General features: G+C 40.8%; 1 protein-coding gene across 3 annotated transcripts in view; it reads right to left on the reverse strand.

Annotated features, from left to right (window-relative positions):
• Positions 1 to 24,097, reverse strand: part of AFF2 (ALF transcription elongation factor 2) — a 438,357-nt gene that overhangs the window by 318,043 nt on the left and 96,217 nt on the right. For 2 of the 3 annotated variants that reach the window (XM_068152206.1, XM_068152205.1), the window contains exon 1: positions 21,629 to 21,787. The exons of the other annotated variant lie outside the window; for it this stretch is intronic. In XM_068152206.1, the coding sequence (XP_068008307.1) occupies positions 21,629 to 21,675 (47 nt within the window). In that variant the 5' untranslated portion in view covers positions 21,676 to 21,787. Of the gene's footprint in view, positions 1 to 21,628; positions 21,788 to 24,097 lie in introns of those variants that run through there. 3 annotated transcript variants of the gene reach the window in all.

The following is a 24,097-nucleotide window of genomic DNA, read 5'->3' on the forward strand; positions in this document are numbered from 1 at the left end:
ATTTTGGGGATATTTTAAGTGCATCAATATAAAAAAAGATTAGAGATAAAAACCAGCTCACAGCAGACACAAAGGTGGAGTAAGACGGCAATGAAGGATCTTGTTTTCTAAATGATAAAAATCAGTACCTCTAAAAGATGCCAGGCTGGCAGCCCTGCAGAGAACAGAGCATACACCGTTTAACCACAAACCAGACACACACACTCTCAGCAGGACCACTGTAAGCACTGAAAGGGGAAATAGCAGTCAAACCTTGGCCTCTTCGCCAGGGCTGCCAGCAAGGGCAATAATTAGCGCCAAGCGCGGGGGTGTTTTTTTGACGTTGACACTGGGAACTGCTTGGAGACTACAATTATTTTGCATAGCCTAACAAACAGTTATCAGATGGTAACAGCTTTTGGTCACTACCAGGCTGGACTGCATTCAAATCTGAGAGAGACATGTATCTCCTCAGCCAGCAAGTCTCCTTACCCAGTGATTACAAAACAAATAAGATTTTGAGGTTGACAAGAGTCCCTTTTAGCAGCATTTGGATTATAAAATTGCTCTGACTCACTGCAGCGTATTGCTCCCTCTTAATTAACAGAGCTGAACTTTGTACATGTCTAGACTTCCTCCTGCAGAATGGCAGATTTCGGCCTTCATGAATTATCATTTGAAGTCATATTATTTACAGAGCTTCTATTAATTTCAGTCATTGGTTTCAACCATATTTTCCACAGAAACAGAAAAAAAAATGCACCAACTGCTGGGCCATTTAATCCAAAGTTAACAGTTGAGATGTTTTATTCAGCATTTTACAAAGGATTGTCTTCGGGAATTTTACGAGCTGCATTTCTAACGTTAACTTTACAGATTGTAAAGTGCCTTGGGATGCACTAGCATGAAAGGCATTAAGGTATTGTAGGATTTAACCAAATGTGTATTCCACTAAAAAGAACCTTTTATGAAAGCACATAGAGATAAAACACAGAGTAATGCTGGTGTTTATTAGGAGATGCTCAAATTTATTTCTCAAAGCAAAGCAATTTTCCTCCTCCACTGGCAAAAATGATCCTTTTCTAAATTAGAAAGATTTCCACCAGTACTGACATCAAATTCCTGACATTTTATGGGGAAAAATATTTTTCCTATATAAAAATATGATCTTAAAAAAAAAAAAAACACACCAAGATTTTCATTTAAAAAAAGAAACTTAGGGTTTTTGTTTTATTTTGTTTGCTTGTTTGGGTTTTTTTGTTGGGTGTTGGTTTGTTTGTTTAGTCTGGGTTGTGTTTTGTTGGGTTTTTTGGTGTTTGTTGGTTTGTTTTTTTTTAATGTAGATAGGTTTCAGGATTTCTGGTTTGTGGTGGGTTTCTCCCCCTATTAATTAGCAGATTGAACAGATGAATTAACTTTATTAATTAGCTTGGCTATTGTTACAGGGGTTTATGGTTTAAAAAAAAAATAAAAGAGGATGAATCACACATTTTGATCCCTGCTTCCTATTACTATCAAAAAGTTGCATTTCAAATACAAGAAAAAGCTTGTACAGCTAAATCCCTTGACACGCCTGGAAATCAGAGAGTAGGCTTGTACACCAATCACTTATGAGAGAGGATTTAATGTCAGTGGGTGAAGTTCACCGCTGTAGGAGGAACAGCATTAACACAGACAGAGCAGCCTTATCAAGGAGAGGTGGGGTACCTTATCAGGCTTTATCTCCATCCTTCAAATGGGATGGTGGATTTGATCTTCACCACCTCACTCCCCATATTCCACCTTTGAAACACCCAAGTATTCAAGCCTGTGGTCTCAATCCAGAGACTATTATAGTCTGTTTAAAAAATAGCAGTTGGCTTTAAAAGGCTACAGATAAAGCCCAAAGAAAAGTGTCATGGATTTCAACTCATAGGACTAAACAAAAGATCAAAGTTTGAATGCAGAATATATATAATATTCTGGAACTCCTATCACTGTGACATCAGAAGATAAGCCACAAACAACCACTTTAGATGCCAGAGCCACCTTTTCATTAAAATTACATTAAAAAAAAAAACATGGTGATGAAAGCTAAAAAGCAGCATATGACTCCTACCATGGAGGGAAGGATTAGTTGTCCTTTGCATTCCGAGTATGAAAGTTAATATGACAGTCACAATACATACTCAGAGCTTCAGATCTTCTTTGAATGATAGGAACATTTTCTCAAAGGCTTTCAGTTACAAAATAGCCCTCCAAGAGATTTGTTTCTCGAGAGCATCTGTAATCCAAAAACATTTCTTACAAATGCAGCTGAAAGCATTCATTACGTTTATAAGTGAAAACTTTCAGATGACTGGCCTTAAATCCAATAATATTCTCCAGTTTAAAGAAAAACAGAGGAGCTACATCTTCCAATTACAGTGGGTCATAAAATTGAAGGAAGACGATACTTTTTAGCTAATGATGCTTCTTAACTACCTATCTCTCATGCCTTTCGAGTACTCTGGCATTTTCAGTTACATATTTCTTACATTGTTTTCACACAACTGTCCTTTCAACCCAAGTTCAAAGCAAAATCAATTCACACAACTTCATTTACATATTATTTTTTTTTACTGTACACATCTCAGTCCCATTTCATTCCATTCCTCAGAGATATATTTCCTTGTGAAGAAAATCCAGACAACACAGGTCACCAAATAACATTTGCCAAATCACTTTTCCTGTGATGGACCTCAAACTATGAAACCTTGCAGCTTCCAAGCCTTGGTCACTCTCATAACATCACTGTAAGCACTGTCAAGATCCTGACACGGGTCTGAGTTTTTCCCAGGTACAAACTCATCCACCTTTCTAGTATTCCCTATCTAACAAACATGTCCACCAAAAAAAGGCTGATGGAGATTTTTCTCCTCCATGACATGCTGACACCCCTGTTTATGGGGCTGTCAACCAAGGCATAACTGCAGTTGGTTGCTCTGATGTGGTTTAACGTATCATTGTTACTACAAATAGGGCCTCATACTTAAACCCAATGTTCTGCAAACTGTGCACCTGTGTAACAACAGAACAGTAAAACTGGGGACTCCATGAAGAGTGGTCTTGACTCTCTTATTTGAGCATCACACTGAATATCATTGACTGAAACTGCAGCCCAACACAGCATCTTCTACCATAAGTTCTTTCTCTATGTGTTTATTTTACACTAATCAGTAAAATATCACAGCACAGAGTGTTGTGTTATATCTGTATCTATCTCAATATCTATAATTACTTTCTCTTTTGTGAAAACTAGGACAGGGAGCTGTAGCCCTCAAAAGATTACAGATACCCATCTTCCTAAGCCTGACAAATCCTAAACACACAACAATTATAAGATGGTAAACAGCAGTAATTGTACACTAAATGTCTTTTTAAAGAGCCAAATGTGCACTTAAACTTTAACTCCCACTCACTGCTGCTCTAGAACAAACAATAAATTACTGAATACAAAACCAAAAACAAAAATTAAAAAGCCCTGCAGCATGTTCATCAGGCAGGAAGCCAGTGTAAATTTTTACCTTTTTCTTATGAAAAAAAAAAAAGACTTTGTAGACATAGTGCAATATACCTTCAATAATGCACTGCATGTAGTAAAAGGATGAAATGATCATGTAATCCAAAATGAAGCGCAACAGCAGGTAACTACCATGCATTGATAGAAGAGGGAGCACCCAGAGAAACAAGCCACCCTCACCCTGGACATGTGTCCATCTTCATTCTAATTTCTCAACAGTCAATGTATTACTTTACATATTTTAAAACAAGGGGTTATTTGCACCTGTATGTTTCAGTAAAATGCAGCTAGTTTCATGACCATTATAAGCAACTATGGCTTCCTCTTTTCACTGGAACAGGTGGCATGCACAGGGCAGAGAGCACACAGCTATTTTTATCCCACGTGCATAAAAATTAACTGACTACCACTCCAGCCCCATTCACAGCGAGATTACAGAGTCCTGAAATTCTGCACAAGCCTCACACTAGGATTTGCCTTGTGTGCAGTTGTTGGGAAGATTACTTTGGCTGGTTTTGAGGGCAATTACTACACAGCAAGAGTGAATAGAAGAGTATGGTTCAGATTACAGTGGACATCAAGTACAGAAACGAGGGACAATGAAATACCCTCTTTCTTCTAGAAGTGGCCACTGCACGGATGAAGAACTTCATTCTGCCAAGGCCTCCTAAAAGGCAAAGGACACTGGTTTCCAGAGCTGCCTGCCTTAAAATATTAACAAAGTTACTGGAGGGAGACTGAGGAAAAGAATTGAAATGTTTAAAAGTAATACAATGTAGCAGAGAATTGACAAAACTCAACTGCTCTTGCAACACGCTTCAGCATCAGCATATGCTACTGTGTGACAGCTCTCCCGACAAAATGAAGAGGTCATGTGCACTAATGGCAATGCCTCATTATGGAATACATAAAATATACTACAAATATGCCAGCATTTTCAATGAATGTCTGTGATACTTCCCACCAGAGGTATCATGCTTGTTTCTTCCATGACCACCTTCCATGTCTTCACTTACAACACTGAAACACCTAAGTCAGGTAATGCCCTCTTCCTTGGTAAAAGAAGCACACTGATACCATTTTGCCTGGATATATGAAAGAGATTTGAAAGACCTCAAAGTATATTCACAGCTACTAGGCATGCTGTAAGCTGCCTCTAAACACAACTGTATGCTACAGTATCCATTTTTAAATGGGTATAGCGAGATAGAAAATTATCTGACCAAAAGCCCAATACAGTGTCCTCCACATTAAGTCTACAGCCATCAAACTGGTTGCTGTTGCTATTTATTATCCAACATTCACTGCTGTAATAGTGTCTGGAGATTAAACAGTTAGTCCACACTACTCTGTGCCATGGAAACATGTGACAAATGACTACAGAGGGATTTTACTGCCGTACAAAAACTCCAGGTACTAATTGTCCTTGCATAAAGTATCACAGGATAGGGGAGAAAGGCAGAAGACAATCTGAAAACCTCAAGCTTTTATGTTTTGGAAGTCAAACAGGATCTTTTTTAGACTCCCCAAAATTTAGGAGTCAAAACACAGATACTTGAAGCATACTTTACACTGCACACAGCAGCTAAGCAAACCAGCACCTGTGAAGTCTATTCTATTTGACCAGAACTTAGATTTAGTTCAAATAATATGCCTTATCAGCTTCATGACAATTAGCACACTTGTTAACAGCAGTAAAAGCAACAGAAATGGTGTCAGAAAGAGGGTTCTGTTGTAGTTCTGTTGATACCACCAGAGACTCCTATCTGATCTTACCTGGTGATCTACTTGCTCTTATACTGCCAAGGATACCCACTTACTTTGCCCTTAAGCCAGACAAATTACTGTGACAAGAAGCAGACTTAGAGTAGCTTCCACTCACAGATCACTTTAAGTACTTTACAGGTCATGTGCGATTAAACTACTTGCTTTACCAATTTCTTTTGGCTTACCCTGGGCTAAACTGTTTTAGTTGGAGGGGAAGTTTGGGTTTTGATTTGTTTTCTTTTTTTGTTTGTTTGGTTTTCATTCTTCCCTTGCTGTTTTATTTTAACTCTGCATGTGTTGTAATGTTTGTGCCATTACAGCTAATGGCTGTTGGACAAAACCAAAAAATACAAATAATACAGAAAACCAAAACACACTTTTGTTTTGCTTTGCTTCACAGCCATCATTAAAATGTGCATTAACACATGCAGACTTTTTAAAGCAAGTATCACTTGGAGCAATCAATAAGGCCACTTTTTTGGGGGTGATTCTTCTTAAAGTAGTCTTGTAAGGATATTAAATGACAGGTACCATTTAGAGCCCTCACACAGAAGATGCCCTCTCTCACCTGTCAGCCTGGAACTTTATGTATTTTGACCAGAATTGTCAAATTCTAGATCATTGTTTCTATACAGACACACGCCTTTTTTGTGACTTTCACTTGAGCTGCAGGGTCACAAGGGTATAATTTACAATGCAGAGTAGTGTTTTAAGAAAATGGTAATTCACAACATGATTGCTGATGGTTTCCGACTCCCCTCCCCCCCCAACATGAACTAAACATCTTCCTTGTCTCAAACTCAGAACCATTTGAGCCATATCATTAGTCCAAATTCTTTTGAGCATAAGGCTAAAATTTAACCTTCTTTGATGAAATTTGCCACTGCTTTAACAACAAAGGGAGCATTGTGCTATCCTTCACTTGTCACTGTTCTTAACAATTTAGAATTAGATAAGACCTGGAGGGAAAAAAATGAAATCTGTAAATTGTACTGTGCAGCACATTATACAGATGGGCAAGGGACTTCATACAAGATGAGACAGCGCCACAAACCAACCACCAGATCAGAATTTACACCTTAATTTTAGAATCCTAGGCCTTTTAATGTCTAAGACAGACTGCTAACACCAGGTTTTGTAATAGTAACTACAGAAAAAAAGGACAATTTGGTACAAACTGAGTTGAACTGTAGTGAAGGTATATTTCCAGGCTACTTTTTGAAAAACATATTTGAAAGACTTGCAGAACAATCCAGAGCTCTGAGATCTTCATGAATTCAAAGCAATGAGATGCTGAAGACTCCATTCACACACACACACAACAAAAACAAAAACAAAAGGGGGGGGGGGGGGGGGGGGGGGGGAGAGAAAAAAACAGACCAAAACCAGAGACTTAAATATTTCTAAGAGGAAGAAACATGACTTTCCATTTCAAACGAGAACTTTAACACTTTATTCCTGACACACAATGAAAAAAAGTGCTTGTATATAACCCAGCCATGCCAGCAGCAAAATGAATCTCCAGGCTGTGCAATGATCTAAGAAAATCTGAATGGGCATATGGGAACAGCTCATTTTGCAAGACCTCCAAAACCAACCTACTGATAAACACCGGAGGGTGCCTGACTGCCTGCATACTCACATGCCTCTTTGTTGTTATTCTTATTCATTACTGAGTCATTATTATTATTTAAGTGCCGGCAATGCACTCATGAACCAGAACAGATGCAAAATATCCTGTGCTAATGAGAAAATCAAAGCCTTTCTTATATTAGCAATTTCATATTATAGGATCTCTTTATTTTTGCCAATAAAGCACAACAGTAATTAATACAGCAATATTTTCTTATTGTTCATGAGTAAAGCAAGTAAAATTGTTCAGATTCTGCTTTGGCTCTCCCCCCTACCAGCACAAAATACAATAAATACTATTGAAGTACTCCTATTAAGACAAACAGCTGCCAAATAAAATACAACAAAAATCCCCCATAAAAGGCTGTTGTCTGTGCATTCAGAGATACAGTCAGTACTCCTCAAAGAAAATAAACAGTGGGCTATGCTCTTTCATATTTAAATACTTATGCTGTGTCTTATTGCCTTAACCATCTCGCAGCATAAGTTCTTAACTGAATGCTGGTAGGTTCCCACAGGCCTCACCATCTTACAAACCTGCAGGTCCACCATCAGGTCATGCTCTTAAAGAGCAACTAGATTCCTATGGAACCAGCATGTGCTCACCACCCTGAAATCATTCCATATATTACATATATGAGAAAGCTAACGTGCTTCTATTAAAAAGTAATGCATGCAGAAGGTGCCTGGTTTGAACATTCTCTGACAGCAGTGATGGATGTGTGCTAGAGCCTTATGCAGCTCCAGGATGACCACTCCAACAGGCCAGGTTACTTGGAAGGAGGGTGGCTGGGGAAGGTTCCCTTGGCTCTCCAGACGCTTACAATGCCCACCTCCTCCAGTGCTGCTGAAGCCACACATAGGCACACAATGGACCTGTGTTTGCTTCTTATGACTACCCACTTTTAAAGCAAGGTCAGAGATATTAGAGCTGCTTCACATGTGTAAGTAAACTTGCCACAGAGGATACTTAAATGTAACTGAGAAAGAGGGCACTGTTCATTTAGTAATGCCAAATGGAAACTAACTTGCACTCAGCAAACAAACCCATGCATACTCCCTGGATTTGGCCCCAAAAACTGCAACACAGGGTGTATCTCCACCTCAGCAAGCATTACTGCCCTTTATAGGAGCATTCTGTATCTCAGAAATGTATTCACAACCAAAACCATTTTTGTGACAAGGGTTTGTTTCTTCAATTTCAGTAACGAGCACAATTTAAGTAAAAAATGACTGGGCTGGGACTGTACAGCTCAGTCAGCAAATGCATCACTGCTGCAGAGAAATGGCCAGTGTGGAGCAAAGAGCTTCTCCTCAAAGTGGGCTGATGAATGACATGCAATTCTTAAAGTCTTATTCAAGAAGTTAGCTGGAGTCTGGTACAAGCCCCAGTCCTGCACTGGGAGTCAAATGGGTATAATCCTGTATTAACACTTTGGCAAACGAAGGCCCTCTGCAAAGGCAGAGCCCAGCACAAGCCTCCCTGCCACCCAGGCACTACAGCTGCTCCCACTGTACTTGCAATCAAAGCTTGCAAGGAGCTCCCTGCTCTACAGAAGAGGCTGACTTCACATTTTATATCAAAATACTCCTACTGATTTGAAGTATGTGGGAAAAGGAGCCAAGACTGAAAAGCCAGAGCAAATAAAACTGCACAATGTATCAACATATGAAAATCTGAATGAAGAAGTTTCATCCTTAGCAAGTTCTCAGAAGGGAGAAGCGAGATCCGCAGAACATGCTTTTCTAACTGAAAAGAAAACTAAAAGACCTAGACACAAACTCCCTGCTCAACATCAGAAACCAAGAGAACCTCATGTTCAGAAGACCATGTCTGGCCCTAAACACTTAATGTGATTAACGGGAAAAGGCAAGAACCTCAAATGCAAATAATAAAACATTTATGAAAAGATCACCTGCCGTGCTGACTTTATAGAGGTCTACCTGAAAACAAGTGCCAGTTATAACAGCAGCATCCTGCTAATGACATACATATTCAGGCTAGATGTGAGGAGGAGGTTCTTCGCCATGAGAGTGGTGAAACCCTGGAATGGATTGTCCAGGGAGGTGGTCAAGGCCCCATCCCTAGGGGTGTTTAAGACCAGGCTGGATGAGGCTCTGGCCAGCCTGATCTAGTGTGGGGTGTCCCTGCCCATGGCAGGGGGGTTGGAACTAGATGATCCTTGTGGTCCCTTCCAACCCCGAATGATACTATGATACATGGAAAAAAATGATAAAATACACAAATGATAGCTAACATTTCAGCAATAAGGGATAAACATGCCCAATTTTATAATACTTTATTAAATACTTAGCTTTAAAAAAAAAAACCACAAACAAACAAGAACAACAATAATGCATTTGAATCAGAAGAATGTTTTTTAAAAGTACTGCAATTGAGACAGATGAATGACTGTTGTGCAGTTTGATCACAACTGACAATTCACATTTAAGTTCCAAGGAATGCCCACCCTTCACGTCCTCTTAAATCAGCCATAAGTCAACATGCACTTATCATTAAGCACGCACTTGCATCTGCTGACGTAGGCAGCACACTCACAGTGAAGTACTGCATCTACTTAAATACCTTTTTTTGCAGGATCTGGCAATGCACACACATGTGGCCATGCTGCTAAAAGCCATCATTTTCAGCTTTTTTGACAGACCCCCCCTTGCTGCATCCCATTTTTGGTTGGTGGTGGTTTGTTTTTTTCTGGCTGGTTATTTTCTTTGCCAGAACATTTATATCCCTCCATGTTACTCTCCCTCCACACTGGGTCTTAACCACAACTTCTAAAGCACACTGACATTACAATATATAAACATGCACAGAAGATATACACACTCAGACATGCCAGGGGATAAAACAGACTGGGAGGAAATGAGGAACTTTATGTTACTGTCTTTTCTAATGAGATAGAAAGTGGCAGATGTAAAGATTTCATTCAACCAACAATCTCTTTTATGATATGAATAAACTACTAAAACAGATTTAATCCTTTATAAAAATCAGATTATAAGAAGCAGACAAAATCACAACTTTATTCAATACACCATTTTATCCAGTGTGACTAATGCATTATTTGTATGAAGTTAAAGTGGAGCGTTGGAAAGCTATGAAATAAATCAAATGCTCTACTTTATGTAATCTTAACAGACAGATCCCATTAGGATTCCACTATGCATAGCTGTTGGTTAAAATCATTGACCAGTATCCTTATAAATTAATCAACTGAGGTAATGCTGCCTTGGTTGTCATCATTTGCTACTAATCTACATCTAGAAATCACTTCAACTTTGCAAGCCCTTTGGAATAGGTTTATCAGTTCTCTCACCCTTTCTTCAAACATCCACCCAACCATTAATTGTTTACAGAAGACCTGGTAGAATGGAATTGTATCATTTAGGTTCCTTTTCTTTCCACAGATATTAAACCACACATTGACACTGCCTTATAATTAGTTAGAAAGATATTAAATCTTAATCAAACGTCACAGTCTGCCTCAATTTTTTTTGATAAGACCTTTTATCATTGAAGTTGAATTTGTAGGCAGATTGTGTGAGTTTACACAACTGAGAATCATGACAAAATCTAAAATAACCCTGGATCTGGTTGAAATGCAGCTAGCAGAATACACTTGGTTATGGATATACAGGAGGAAAAAAAGCTTTCCAGATACCCAGTTATTTGTGGAGCAACAATGTGTTTTCCAACACATGACTTCTGTGTTATGTCTGTGTATTTTATGCAGCTTCTAGTCATGTTTGCTAGATGTCTGCATGTCATGTACTGCAAGATTCATGAGCAGTCTACAACCAGGCAAAATTCTCGCACAACAGCTTGTCTTGGGTAATGGGGAATGAACCAAGCAGAGTGATGTGACAGCAAGGTGTTTTATTTATTATCCTGATGAGGGTAACACCTAGTCATGGTCTACAATCCAAACATGTTTCAATGTCCTGCTCACGGGGCTGTATGATTCCGAATGAGCACACAACCGCTTTTTCCTACACAGATAACAAAATCCTCTTGAATTACGTTTCCTTACTTACGATCCATCCACGTGCACATCAAAGAACTGACAGTTTGGGCAAGGGCTCTTAGAGAAGGAAAAACTGAACAGTAACAGAAATATTGCAATGCATTGCATAATGTTTCTGGAGTTCTACCACAGAGTAGGTAAAGGTCATCTTCTTCAGAAATGGAGTGAGCAAGCAAAGGAAGCTCTAGCCAAGTATGTTTTATAGTTTAGTAAACCAAGAAAAAAACTTCCAACTGGCTGCAGTGGCCTTCAGCTTAGCCCTCTAATGCAACTTTACTGGCCCACAGACAACTATCGAAGCCACAAAGACAATACTTCAAAGCACGTATGCTACTAATCTCCCTAATTGCCTAAAATGATACACAGGATTCCAACAAAATTCATCCCCTTCTTCAAAGCCCACTCTCAATTTCAGAACCAAATTCCACCAACATAATCTATTAAAACTCTCATGCACAAATACCTCCTGCATCTCAAGGACATTAAAAATAAAGACTATCAACTGGGTTTTCTGCCTGTTTTCCCTTGAACCTTGAAAGAAAAGATCTTTGAATAAATATTTCCCTCTGGGTTTTGTTTTTTGGGTTTTTTTTTGTACATCACAAAGATGTACTCTTCCTACTGCTCGCTAAATGCAACACAGTAATTTGTATCCCCAAGTGGTATAAATAGAAAATACGTTCAGTCTAATAACATATGTGAAGAAAACTCATGGCCAGGGTTAACCAGCAAAGCAGCAGTATGCTAGAAACAAAGGCAGCTGGTTCAAAGAGCAACAATGCTTCTGAAAACGTGTGGATGTACTATTCAGTGAAGCATCCAAGACACAATGCTTACTTAAGCTACAGGTCCATATACAAAGCTTTGCTATAAGAACGCGGGAAATGACAAGCCTTCTGGAGTAACAAGATCATTCTGTCTCTGAAGGTCCATGACCTTCACTGTCCAGCTGAGAGCAGGGTAAATTATATCAAATATGCACACTGTAAATGAATTCTGCCCTTCATAAGAGTTTCTCTGCTTTGATTACCTCTTCTGGTAGATACACTCTGCCCAAATCCTACCATTCCTCTTTATGATCTTGCCTTTTCCCTACTAATATATCTGCCTAGGTTCCTGTCTTGCTCTATCACCATAAACATTCATGAACATTAAGGGACTTAACCTCATCACACCCCTGTGGAATAGGAAAATATACTCATCAGTGGGCAAGCAGTGAACTGGAACTCAGCTGACAGCAGTCCTGACCAACATCAGATTCTTCTCCAAGTCACTTTGCTCCTCTCTTTCCATTCCCCCTTACATAAGAAGGGGTAACGACAATGTCTGCTCTACAAAATGTTTCAGTCTAGCAGTAGAATTCTGAGATGTTATTCTTCTCACTTTACAAAAGGAGGTAAAGCATAGACATAAATCAACATTACTTGAAAGGTCTGTGGCTACAAACATCATCTCACTTTTCTAAATATGTGTTCAGATATCATAAACACAAAAGTCACATCCAACACAGGACCTCAGCACATAAGCTATGCTATAGAGAACATCAACACCATTTACTCTTGTAGGTAAGACAGCACAAGCAAGCTAGTGAAGGACAATGCAGCTAGAGCAACATTCAGAATAGAGAAAATGTCAAAAGCAGTTCCCAGCTGACACCCAGGGGGATGAAAAAATGAAGAGAAACACCAGATAAAGGTAACTACACAGCTGGCCCTTCTCTCTCATGATTTCCACCTGAATAAAAATAACACAGATTATCAAAGATGTAAATACCATTACCCCACTTTGACAGACACAAAGTGACTTTCCAACGGCAGCTAGTGGCAAAGCCAAGAAAAGAATCCATGTTCTATTCCTAAATATATATTCACCTTGATTTAGCAAACAACAGCTTTGCCAAAATATTACCAAAAAAAGCAAAGCAACCGCTACCCTCCTCAGCTAATGGCCAATGCCTCAATCCCTTCACCTATCCCTCTTCAAAAGACTGGTGAAGACAAATGGGCTTCCCAATGTGCAGCGAAGCATAAAGCCACAAAAGTCAAAGGACTGCTTTTTGAGTAAATATGAGCTCCAAAGCCATTGTCCTCTCCCACAGAGAAGATTCATGAAAATGCTTACTATAGCATATGCACAGTATTCTTTACAGCTCTGCTTCCCTGCTGATCACCAGCCCCGGGGCCCAGTCCGCTTCCCATTACAATCAGCTTCACCACACCCACTGACTTGTATTGGAATTCTTTCAGGGACCCTAACTAATGAGTTTTTAAACACTTGTAGACAGAGAAGATAATTCCTCATCATTATTCTTCATAGGAAATACCAGGAAGAATGTCATTCCATTGTTCTACAGAAAAGAAACTGGAAGAATAAATCATCCCCACATTCAAAAGAGCAGCCCAAAGTTTTTATACATGAATTGGCTACCCCAAGCTATGGGCATCTCACCTGAGAGTTGAGGACAGAGACATAAAAACGTGTGCAACCTTCTGAAACTAAGCCCATTGGAGTAATCTGTCACACTAGCTTCTGTGCAGACAAAGGAAGTCCATAATCAACAGGTACATACTCTTGAATAAGTCTTGAATAAAACATTCTCAGATATAAACATTATTACTGATGGCAACATAGAAACAGTCATCTAAACACGGTGTTACTGCAGAATCTTAGTTTCCTTGATGACATAACACCAAAGTAAATGAGACTTGGCAATCCTAATGACATTTTCTACTTCCTGATTTTATATTTAAAGTTTTGCATTTGCTCTCTCTACTGATAGCTGTTTGCTTTTTTCCTCACAAGTGAAATATTGACCTAAACCACTGAGACAGAGTGAAGGGATAAAAAAAATGAACAAGTAGATCTACATAACGGATTGTTACCCTTGGGTCTAAAAGTATTTTAAGTGAAAAACATTCCATTGGGAAGCTACCTTCTCAACACAGATTGCAACTCACCAAGTACTGCTCCATTTTTACCCAGCCTTACTTTCCACTGTTTATCATTTTGCAAGATACCATCACCTATCATAAGGGTCTACACTTGAATGACCAAGAAGAAATTTTGAACTTCAGTTCAATCCTAACAACAGTCCACGGAATCACAGAACCATATGGGCTGGAAAAGACCTTTAAGATTGAGTCAAATCACCAACCTAGCACTGCCAAGTCCACCACTACGCACCACACAAAGTGCCGCAGGGAAAAAGACAAGTCTCAGTAGTAAGATGTCTGCAGGTTTGAGCCCCAGGCACTGAAAGCAATGCAGAGTTACAGAATTTACTTATCCCACAACACCATGTACACCCACAGCAATACAAAAATAGCTATCATAATACTTGTCAAAGGAACAACTGAGTGATTTTTAACTTGGTGCTCTACTTCATTTTCTTCTTTGCTGGTTGTTAATACCCCAGTCCTATAAAAACATATAATTACGAGTGGGCTATTCATGTCTTACTATAACTGGTAGTACCATGCAGCATCTGAGCCAGGAATGTGAACTGCTGACTACAGCTCCTCACTAAACACGACTCACATGCTGCATGTAGTAAATGGCATTTCCCCCATTCTCTGTCTCAACTACACTGAAAAATCAGCTTCCAGTTGTGGTACCATCTCCTACTCTCTTTAAACATCAGCATTCCAAATCACCTGGAGTAAGGATTCATGGATAACCATCACTGAAAAGACACAGATTAACTGCTGAGGTCAGATAAGAAAGAATTGCAAGTGAGAGTTTTCCTCTCTTGGTGGCTTGGTTTGAACACATTCATAAAACATCATTAAAATGTGAGATAAAGTTTTACAGAAGAACAGACTATTGACTAGACCTTTGTCTAAAAGTTAATTTATGGTGTGGATCTGCTATGTACAAGATTTAAAACAGTCTTTTCTGATAAAACAGTTTGTAACAGCGAAGAAGTTAACTACAGGAAGTTTTGGGTTATTCCCTTAACTCAGGTCTCTAGTTCCATATTATTTTTTTCAGCTCTGTGAGCCCAACCCTCACTCAACAGCAGTCTTGTTGAAAATCAGAAGGAACATGCAATTCTTTTTTTCCAAGCTTCTGTAAGACTAGACTCAATACAGAGCTTTTGAAAACAAATCCCCCCATGAATGCCTTTTCTGAGAATTTCTGGTCAAAAAGCCAAACAACTGTATCATTAGAAGTTATTCAAAATGGAGCTTAAAAGCTACTGATGTGCACGTTGCCATCTTTCCTCTCATTTTTTATCTCCACAGTGGTCCATTAGTCAGGACTAATGTACCTTCTGACCTCTGACCAAAGCTATTAGAACAATTTAAGCAAATATTCTGATTACAAAGCATCACTGTAGAACACTCAGTAACAATAAAAGGATGAAAGAGCTGTCTTTTCAAGTCACTGTTGTAACTTCCTGACTATATTATATTATGAGTGGTCTGGAAGGCTCTACTAACACGACATATTACTGGATTTACTATCTTCTTTTTCCATGCTTAAGAAAGAATTTGTAACATCGCAAAACCCAGACTTGCAGCACAGGTTCAGTGCTAATAGGTATTTGATGGCTTTATAAAATACATTCCATTAACTGCAACCAAGAGAACAGATTCAAGCTTTCCTCTCCATTTTCTTTTCTTTCTTCTCAAAAGAAAGGCAGTAAATTTGAAGTAGGTTCAGAATTGGGCTCTGTGGAGTTTCTCTACATGCATAGCATTAGGTGGGTGTGTGCAAAGCGCCTTGCTGATCCTGGTCATTAAAGAGTTGCTCCACATTTCATGGACTCTACCTTTTGGCCAAAAAGAGGGTCAAATGCAGTACTCTCAAAAGTCCACTGGGAGCATCTCTGTTGATGTCACTGGCTACTGGCTCAGGTCTAGACTGGAGGACAACATGGGTACTCAATGGTATTTATTGATTATATGCATTTAACAACTATCCAGGAGCCAAATCCTTCAAGTCATCTACACAAAGAAATTTCATTACCTCAAACTAAAGGCACCAGGGAAAGATCAGAATGGTGTCTGTTTCAATGCCTAGTCCACCTACTTCATGGTTGAAGGGCATAAAACATTTTCCACTATTCTTTAAGATTTTTCAAAAAAATAAGATTTAATGTTTGCACTCTTTCTGGCTGCCCAGTTATTTGTGCAATCATGCAAAGCTGCTGATAGATTTCAGGCAAATGGATGTGTACTACACCGTCAAAAATAACATCAGTTTCCACTACTAAATAGATGGAGAACTAGGGTTTAGTCATTAGTAAAACATGTTGATCTTTTTGGAGTGATCAAGAGCACAGTTCAGTAAAACAACTTAAAATCTGAGTAGCCCTGCTACACGAAGGGCCACATGTGTTTTCAAAGTCTTAGAGCAAATTTCATCCCCATCATCTTGCATGATGGGGATTTTGCTTGACTCATATAAAAACAGAGGGCCTTATAATATGGAAAGCATCACAGCGTGCCTTCCACAATTCTGAAGCATGCTGTCACAGTCCTAAGAAGCTCCCAAAGGCCAGTAGTGTCCACTTTTTTTCCCCCAGTGATTATCTACTATCTTTACTAACTTAATCCTTCACAGAATGTCCTATATTCCCCTTAAATTATTTAGTTAAATTCCAGGTTGCAGTGACAGTGTTGTCACACAGACAAAAGGAATAATTCTGCTTTACTCAAAAAGAAAATCCCAAACAATATAATTGGCATTCACATACAAAGTGCTTAAATGCTCTGAAGTTCTGCCTGGCTTCAGAATAGCTGAACAGTATCTGAAGTATCTACTTTCCATCCCAATTTGTGTATTTTAAAAGTCATTAAATTCTTGAATGAATCATTAGGAAAACAATTCAAATGCTGTTAAACTGATAGTAATTTTGCCTCATAGGATAGATGTAAGCTTAATGTGTGCAAATGGCCAAATTCTTTTAAGATTTACACTCTGTGGAGTTCAATATCAGCCAGGGAAGAATTACTAAATCAGGATGTGCTTCAAGTACAGGTTTTGGCCCAAGACTATTTTTAGTCTTCCTCAGCTGCTTGTTTTGACAGCATCTAATCCCTTTCACCCACCCACCAGCAGCCACACAATCCATCCCTTTACACTTTAAGAGTAAATTCAAAACAAAACATTTTCAAATAATTCCTTGAGGACGTCTGTAACACAAATCCAAAAAGTAACTGCAATTCAACTGTAACATTTCTTAAAGTGAAGAAAGGGGGTAGGGGGGGGAACCTTACAGAGATCCATTAAAAATGTGTCTTTTTGCTATACTAATGCTCTTGCCATCATCCCCTCACCAAAAAGAAAAGGAAGAAAAACTAAAAAAAAAAGAAAGGAAAAAAAAATCAATCTAACTCCCAAAGAGCCTATCTGCTCTATTTCACACATTCCCATCAGAAACACAACACTGCTTCCATGTTCAGAAGACTTTTCATTTACTGAGCTATTACAGAGGCTGGTGAAAGAACAGTAACTGAGAAGGTCTTCTGCAGAGGCACAAGGCAAAGACAGAAGAAGGAAGAGGGAAGGTGGGTGAAGGGGGAAGAAATACCCAAGGTTGGAACTGAAACAGTTCATCTTTGTATGGAGAGCAGGATCACCCCCTCCAGGTTGAGGACTACGTTGAAAGCTCACACTGCTGTGGCACACAGTATGTTTTTGCATTCATACAGGAGAGGAACCTGGCCCGCAGATGGCCTGTTCTCAGCTTTGTCAGCCACAAACAGACCTTTGAACTTTCTATTTATGTAACAGTTTAGTGAGTTTAAGCCTCTTCCTGTGTAACTGGCAGTTTGCTGGGTTTGCTGTAATTAGGCTACTTGTGATACATAATATAAAAAAACACCAAAAAAAACAGAAACAAAAAACAAAACCCAAAAAAACCCCAAACAACAAAAACCCCCAAGAGGCTTGTTTCTCTGCAGTCTTCCCCATCACATCCACGTAACTACAATCCTCTTACCTGCTGATTTTATTTCTTTTTCCCGGGTTTTATTTCAGATGCCTCAATGTGCATTTTCCAACCAAGTATTTTCTCAGCTTCCACTTCTTTAAAAGACTAGAGAACTTAAAAGACTATTCATACCAACAATAATTGATATAACACAAACCATGGGTCTCTCTGCCTTTGTTTGTGCTCATGAGGAGCTATACATTCCGGGGTGGTTGGGTTTTTGTTGGGTTTTGTTGTTTCCCAGCTGGTGATTAATGGCACCACCTTACTCCATAAGCAGGTTCAAATCTAGCCACACGGTCCCAGGACACCTCAAGATTTCATTTACTTGGTTACCACAGACAAGCGTGGAAAGTGATTTAAAAGATGAAATTTGATTTTTAACAGCAAGTGGTCCCCTTGGTGCACACAGGCATTCAAGCTTTTCATTATATCCATCTCCCTTCCCTTCTCCCTCATAGTATGGCTCATATTGAATACAAGCCCAGGTAAACATTTCTTACTCATCCAGGCAGACTTTAGCTTTGGCCCTTTTACCTCTGCCAGAGTTTAGATTAATTTATATTGTTTTGGGGTTTTTTTCCTGCTTTTCATGTCTGGCAAAACATCCATCGGGATATCTGTGGCCCTTATTTTACACATTTTACCTAAGTGTTAACACACAAAAAACCCCAAAACCACCACCAAAACCCCACACCAATCCACAGCTACCCTCCCAATCACATTCTTGAAGGTTCAACGAAACACCTCACTCTTACATTACTGTGATCCTTCCTGATATGGAAAACTAAAGGGCTGATTCTGCGGTTTGCAGCAAGACAAAACTCCCACTAGTCATCTAGAATGCCAGGTGAGAATTTAAGAACACGTGTAGCAACAGCACACGCTGTAACCCTTGACAGTTCTTGACAAAGTATGTTTCAAGAAGTGACACAGAGACATACCTCCATCCAAGGGGGGTGGAAATTAACTGTATTTTTCCCCGTCAGCCCAAAACGTTTTGGAGAATCATTTCCTGATATAATGGCAATGCACAGAAAGCGTTACCTTTGCACCTTTCCATGAGATTTAAATGAAAGAAAAGAAAAGAAAAGACACTACAAAAATCTCTCCTCAAGCTGTGTTTTTTTTCATGTCTGTTTCTCAGGCTAACTATGTTTCTGTTGTATTTCGCATACAGATAATACATACAAACACCCACACAGGCTGTAGGCCTGAGCTTGCCTTCTTGGAGATCGCAGCACAGATTAGCAGAAGTTTTGGGTTTGCAAGGAATGCAGAAGAGGGTCTCTAATTGCCTTATAGATGCTTGTGAAACATGTTTTACCTAAGGCCAGCTTACAAACAGAAAGAAGGAGGGCAGTTTCAAAATAAGAAACAGCGCTTCACATATCATGTTATGTATACTTACTCATAAATATTATGAAGTAACCACACCATATTGGATACACAGACAAAGATTAATAAATCTTGATGGGTGAGCATGCCTGTTTCTGGGTGTGTAAAGATGTGGCACGTATAACATACTGCACACATGAACATGCAAATATTTATGGATAAGCTGAATTCAAGTCTCCTTAGGCAACACAACCACTTGTCAGAAATCCATGTGAGTACAATAAAATACATGTAATATTTGTGCACACATGTAGATTTTGTACCTACATATTATATACATGTGCACTTGCATATACTAATTGGATTATTAAAAGCTAAATCCAAGTTGATCCCTGCAATAAGTAATTGTGTGTGAATGCCTGTGCCACATAGAGTTTGCATAGCTATCAAACACTTGGGAACAGTCAAAGTAAAAATGTTCTTTCCTCATATGCCACAAAAAGCACTAAAACTAATGAATCTCACTGTACGAAAGCAAGCAAATGGAATTTCTAGGAATGGCAATGTGTTCATATTTTAGGGGAAAACAGAGGCACGGGAGTTCCCTTCTTTCTGATGTACATCTCTAAATCCACATAAAACCATAGCCAAATGAAAGTAAGTTATTAAGCAAACATTAGAACTCAATACCTACAATGTGCATAGTATTTGTACTACACCCACATATTGGGTTGTAACATCTTCTATTAAATTAACAATGTTACCCATACTATAAATTAGGCAAATTGTATGCAAATATTATTTGAGGGGTAATACGGTGGTTATCAGTTGCCTGCAGAATAAATTAGTGTAGCAGAGAACAGATAGTGTGGTAAAAGCATAATATTTAATTGAGCGCTAATTTTATTGTGATTATTACTTTTAAATAACAACAGCATGGTTATTAAAAGATGTAATACTATGGTTTATGCAGAGCTGATAAAACAGGCACATGATCCAAAACGCCCGCTTACAGATTAATATTGATATAGTCTAATTTATGGTTCCAAGGATTTACTACAAAGTGATGTAAAATAGAACGTGACAGCTATTTGGTTCTGATTATCTTGGATTTGCAACTGTAACTGTTAGGCTGTGCTTAGCAAAATGATAGCTAGTTAATAAATAGATTATCTTTTCCCAAGAGTTATCTTTATATTATCCACAAACTAAAGTAAACCCTCTGCAAAACATGAGGTCCAAACACGCATGCAAACATACAATCTGTGTGACATCTAGAGATTAGGATCACAAAATGCAGTGTTTTAGTCTCTTTCTTGGCCAACTGCAGTACAGTCTAAAAGCATTTAACAAAGAAGTAACCAACCACTGAATTTCATCGTGCACAAAGCATTATAACTGTATTTGCTGAATTGAAAAGTAAAGAAAGAAATGATAAAGCCAAAGAATAAGCATAATCTCATTAAACTGCTGGAGAAGTGACTAAATACCTACCCAAATTCTAACTTTCCCCGCAACTTGTCACCCATCTAAAATTCCTTAACATTCACTTTGGAACAAGTTCACACTTAAGCAGACGCACCGACCTTTTCAAGGTGTGCACATAGAGAAATATAAACCTAAAATTCCACTCTTAAATGTATATATATATATATATAAATGAAGGGGCAGAAAGGGGGGAAAAAATGGGGGGAGAAGAAAAAAAAAGACCTGTTATAATATCACGGGGACTGATCTTCCCACTTCCAAAACTAACTTCAATAACGCTTCACCCAGAACAGAAAATCAGCAAAAACAGCAACAGAAGCCCCCACGCTAAGCAGGGCTCCGGCTGAACTGTGCCACACTGCAAAACTACAGTTGCGTTTCTCTCGGTGAAAGGAATACTGCCACTGACAGCAGTGAACACAACATGAGCAGAGCCGCGATTCCAGGGAAAACATCGCCTCTCCGCACCGCTTCCCGGCTCGGAGACGGGAACTGCTGTTGCTATTTCAGTCGGCACATCTCAGCGCTTCCCATGCTTCTCCTCCCCCTCAGGCCAACTTCGTCCCCCGCCGCCGGCGGACCGCGAGTTGCCCCCCACCAGTCGGAGCCGGCGACGCGGCTGCGGAGCGCTGCGCAGCTGCGGAGCGTGGCGGGAGCCGGCCGGCGGCTGCCCCGGCGCGGTTCCCCGCGAGTGCAGCACGGACCCGCTCCCCGGCGGGCACCGGGCGCTTCGCCCATCAACAAAGGCTAAGGCACCGGGGAAGCGAGCAGGGAGGAGAGGAAGGAGGCAGCTGTTGGGAGAAGGGTGGAAAGACAACGGGGGGAGAAGGGGGGGAAACAAACCACAAACAAACAAACAAAATAAAAAACCACCCCCAAAAAAAACCCAAAAAAACCTACCACTGCTGCTCTAAGTCCCAGTCCCTGAAAAAGTCGAATAGGTCCATAACGATCTGGTGGGGAGACTCAGAGAAGTGATGCCCCCTCCCCGCCCCGCTCCGAGCCGAGCAGAGCTGAGCAGAGCCGGCGCGGCTAGGGCAGCCCGGCCGGCATGGGCAGCGGCGGCCGCCGCGGGGCCGCGCGGAGCCGCCCGGGGCTCGCCGAGCGCCGCCGCCGCCGCCCGCTCCGGCCGCCGCCAGCAGCGCGGCGCGGCTGGCTGCCTGGCTGGGAGAGGCAGGCACGGCGGCGGCGGCGGCCCCGGCGCACGCACACACACACACTCACACACCGCGAGGGGAGGAGCCGGGGCGGCCCGAAGCCGCGGCATGGAGCTGCCGCGGCGGCACCGTCGGGATCTGGCGGAGCCTCGCCACCCGGGGTGCGCGGAGAAGTTCCTGCAGAAAGGGAGAAACTGCGGGGGCTGGCGGGGATCAGCTCGGCCTCGCGCCTTGGGATAATCGGAGCGGGGGTGAAAGAAGTGTGGGCAGGGAGAGAAAAAAAATAATTACATCTTAGGTGCCCTTTTCATTTAATTGCCAAAGCCAACTCTGCGAGTGGGCAAACCTGACTCCGACTGACACGAGCGGTGACAGACGTGGCACGGACAACGCTCCCGCTCAGCATTACTGGGAGATGCACGATGCAGGGGAAGGGGGCAGAGGACAACCCAAGTTCCCTGGGCAAGGGGAACGACTGAAAAAGAAGGGTCCTTCCGAGCACTCCGGGGGGTTTGCCTTAGGTGGGCACCGTCTGCTCACCGGCTGGGCTGGTAGCCCTGCCTGCCTGACTCATGAGGACTGGCAAGTGGCACAGCTCACCTGCACCTTCAGGCATCCTCAGGCACTGTTACAGAGACCACCCCACTGACCCCAGGGAGAGCCAGGCACGCGTTCCAGACTTCTTCCCACATGACATAAGGGGAAAGGGGTCCATTGTGTGCTCTGTACCCTAAATCAAATTATTTTCTACGCAGGTTTGTGCACCCCGCCTGCATGCTTTTGTATCCAACTGCCTTCTGAGCAGTAGCTAGTATCTTAAGATTTTCCAGATCCACCTTATAAACATTCCAAATACACATACTGAGTGAACAAGTAGGTAGATTGGTACTGCAAGAATACAGCTAAGTTCATTTTTACCCCCATTTTTTCCATAGGACCAGATACACAGAGAATTTCTCTCCAATCAGCAAATCTTGGGGATGTGGCATTGGCAAAGTTCAAAACAACCCCAACCTCTACACTCATGCCACAGCCCCAGGAGGCTCACACAGCCAGTCAAAATGGCCAGCTCTGCCACCATAGGGATCAGGCTGCAGTGAACCCTATAGAAGAAGCATGGTCATGGACTCCCTGAGAAGTAAGAGACAAATCCAAGCTTACGGGTTAGATTGGTGGCAGAGCAGCTAATGTAATCCACAATTTTTGCCCTCCTAAGGAGGGCACAATTCTTTTATAAGTGCTATTGGGTTAAAAATATCACAGAGAAAAAGCTGTGAGAAACTGTTATCAGTGGAAGTCAAACATGACAGACTTCATCTGAGCTTGGGTTTCACCACAAGATTCATATTTGCATTGTGTCTTATGGGCCCCCAAAAGGGAGGGACCTCAGGCGAGGCTGTGTGACTGACAGCCTGCACTCACACCCAGCAAACCCAAAGCACTGCTGCTCTCCCTGCTGCAGGCAGGCAGGTGCATGCAGCATTTCCTCTCTAGCAATCTCTGTTTCTGCTCTGGGGCTTGAGCTTTAAAATACTGTGAGTCAGGCCCCTCACTCCTATTTTTTATTTTTGTGATCCTGTTGGTTTTAAAAGTCCCATTCAGCATCCTGATTTGTTGCCAATATTTTGCTCCAACATAAGAGGTATAGTCTTGTTTTCAGAACTTTTTTTTTTCAGAAACAGAAGGGTTTGGCTTTAAATATTGCTATTAATAAAACTAAAAGCCTCCTTTGTTACCTAATCGCATTCCCTAACTCACCTGTTTTGAGTGTCTTGATCTTAAAACATGAAACTCAGCTTAATGACTTACTAGAAGTATTCTGCACTGGGACTTGCAGGAGGTGGCAGTTCTGCTCCCCTCCTGCTCTCAGAAAGGGGTCTGGTGGCTGCCAGCTGGCCTCCCTACACCAAAAGGGTCTGCAACTCCAGTTATTCTTACCCAGCAGAAGCCAAACCCACTTCCCATAATGCCTTCACTTTTTTAAAGTAAGTCTTCTATCAATTCTTCAGAAACTAGCAAGAGCTGCACAAAATCATTCCCCAAAAGGCATTCAGAGCCTAGTCAAGCAAAGATAAGGGACAGGACTTCCTGTGTTCACCAGCAAACCTGCTGTTCCCATCAAGCGCAATAGTAGAGACCATTCCTCTCCTCAGAAGTCATGTTTGGGCCTGAAGCTCCTCAAACATCTCACATTCTCAGCTGCACAAGAAAG

The sequence above is a fragment of the Melanerpes formicivorus genome, unplaced genomic scaffold (assembly GCF_026170545.1).
Source record: "Melanerpes formicivorus ecotype bairdi unplaced genomic scaffold, bMelFor1.0.p_v2 SCAF_22, whole genome shotgun sequence".
Taxonomy (NCBI): Eukaryota; Metazoa; Chordata; class Aves; order Piciformes; family Picidae; genus Melanerpes; species Melanerpes formicivorus.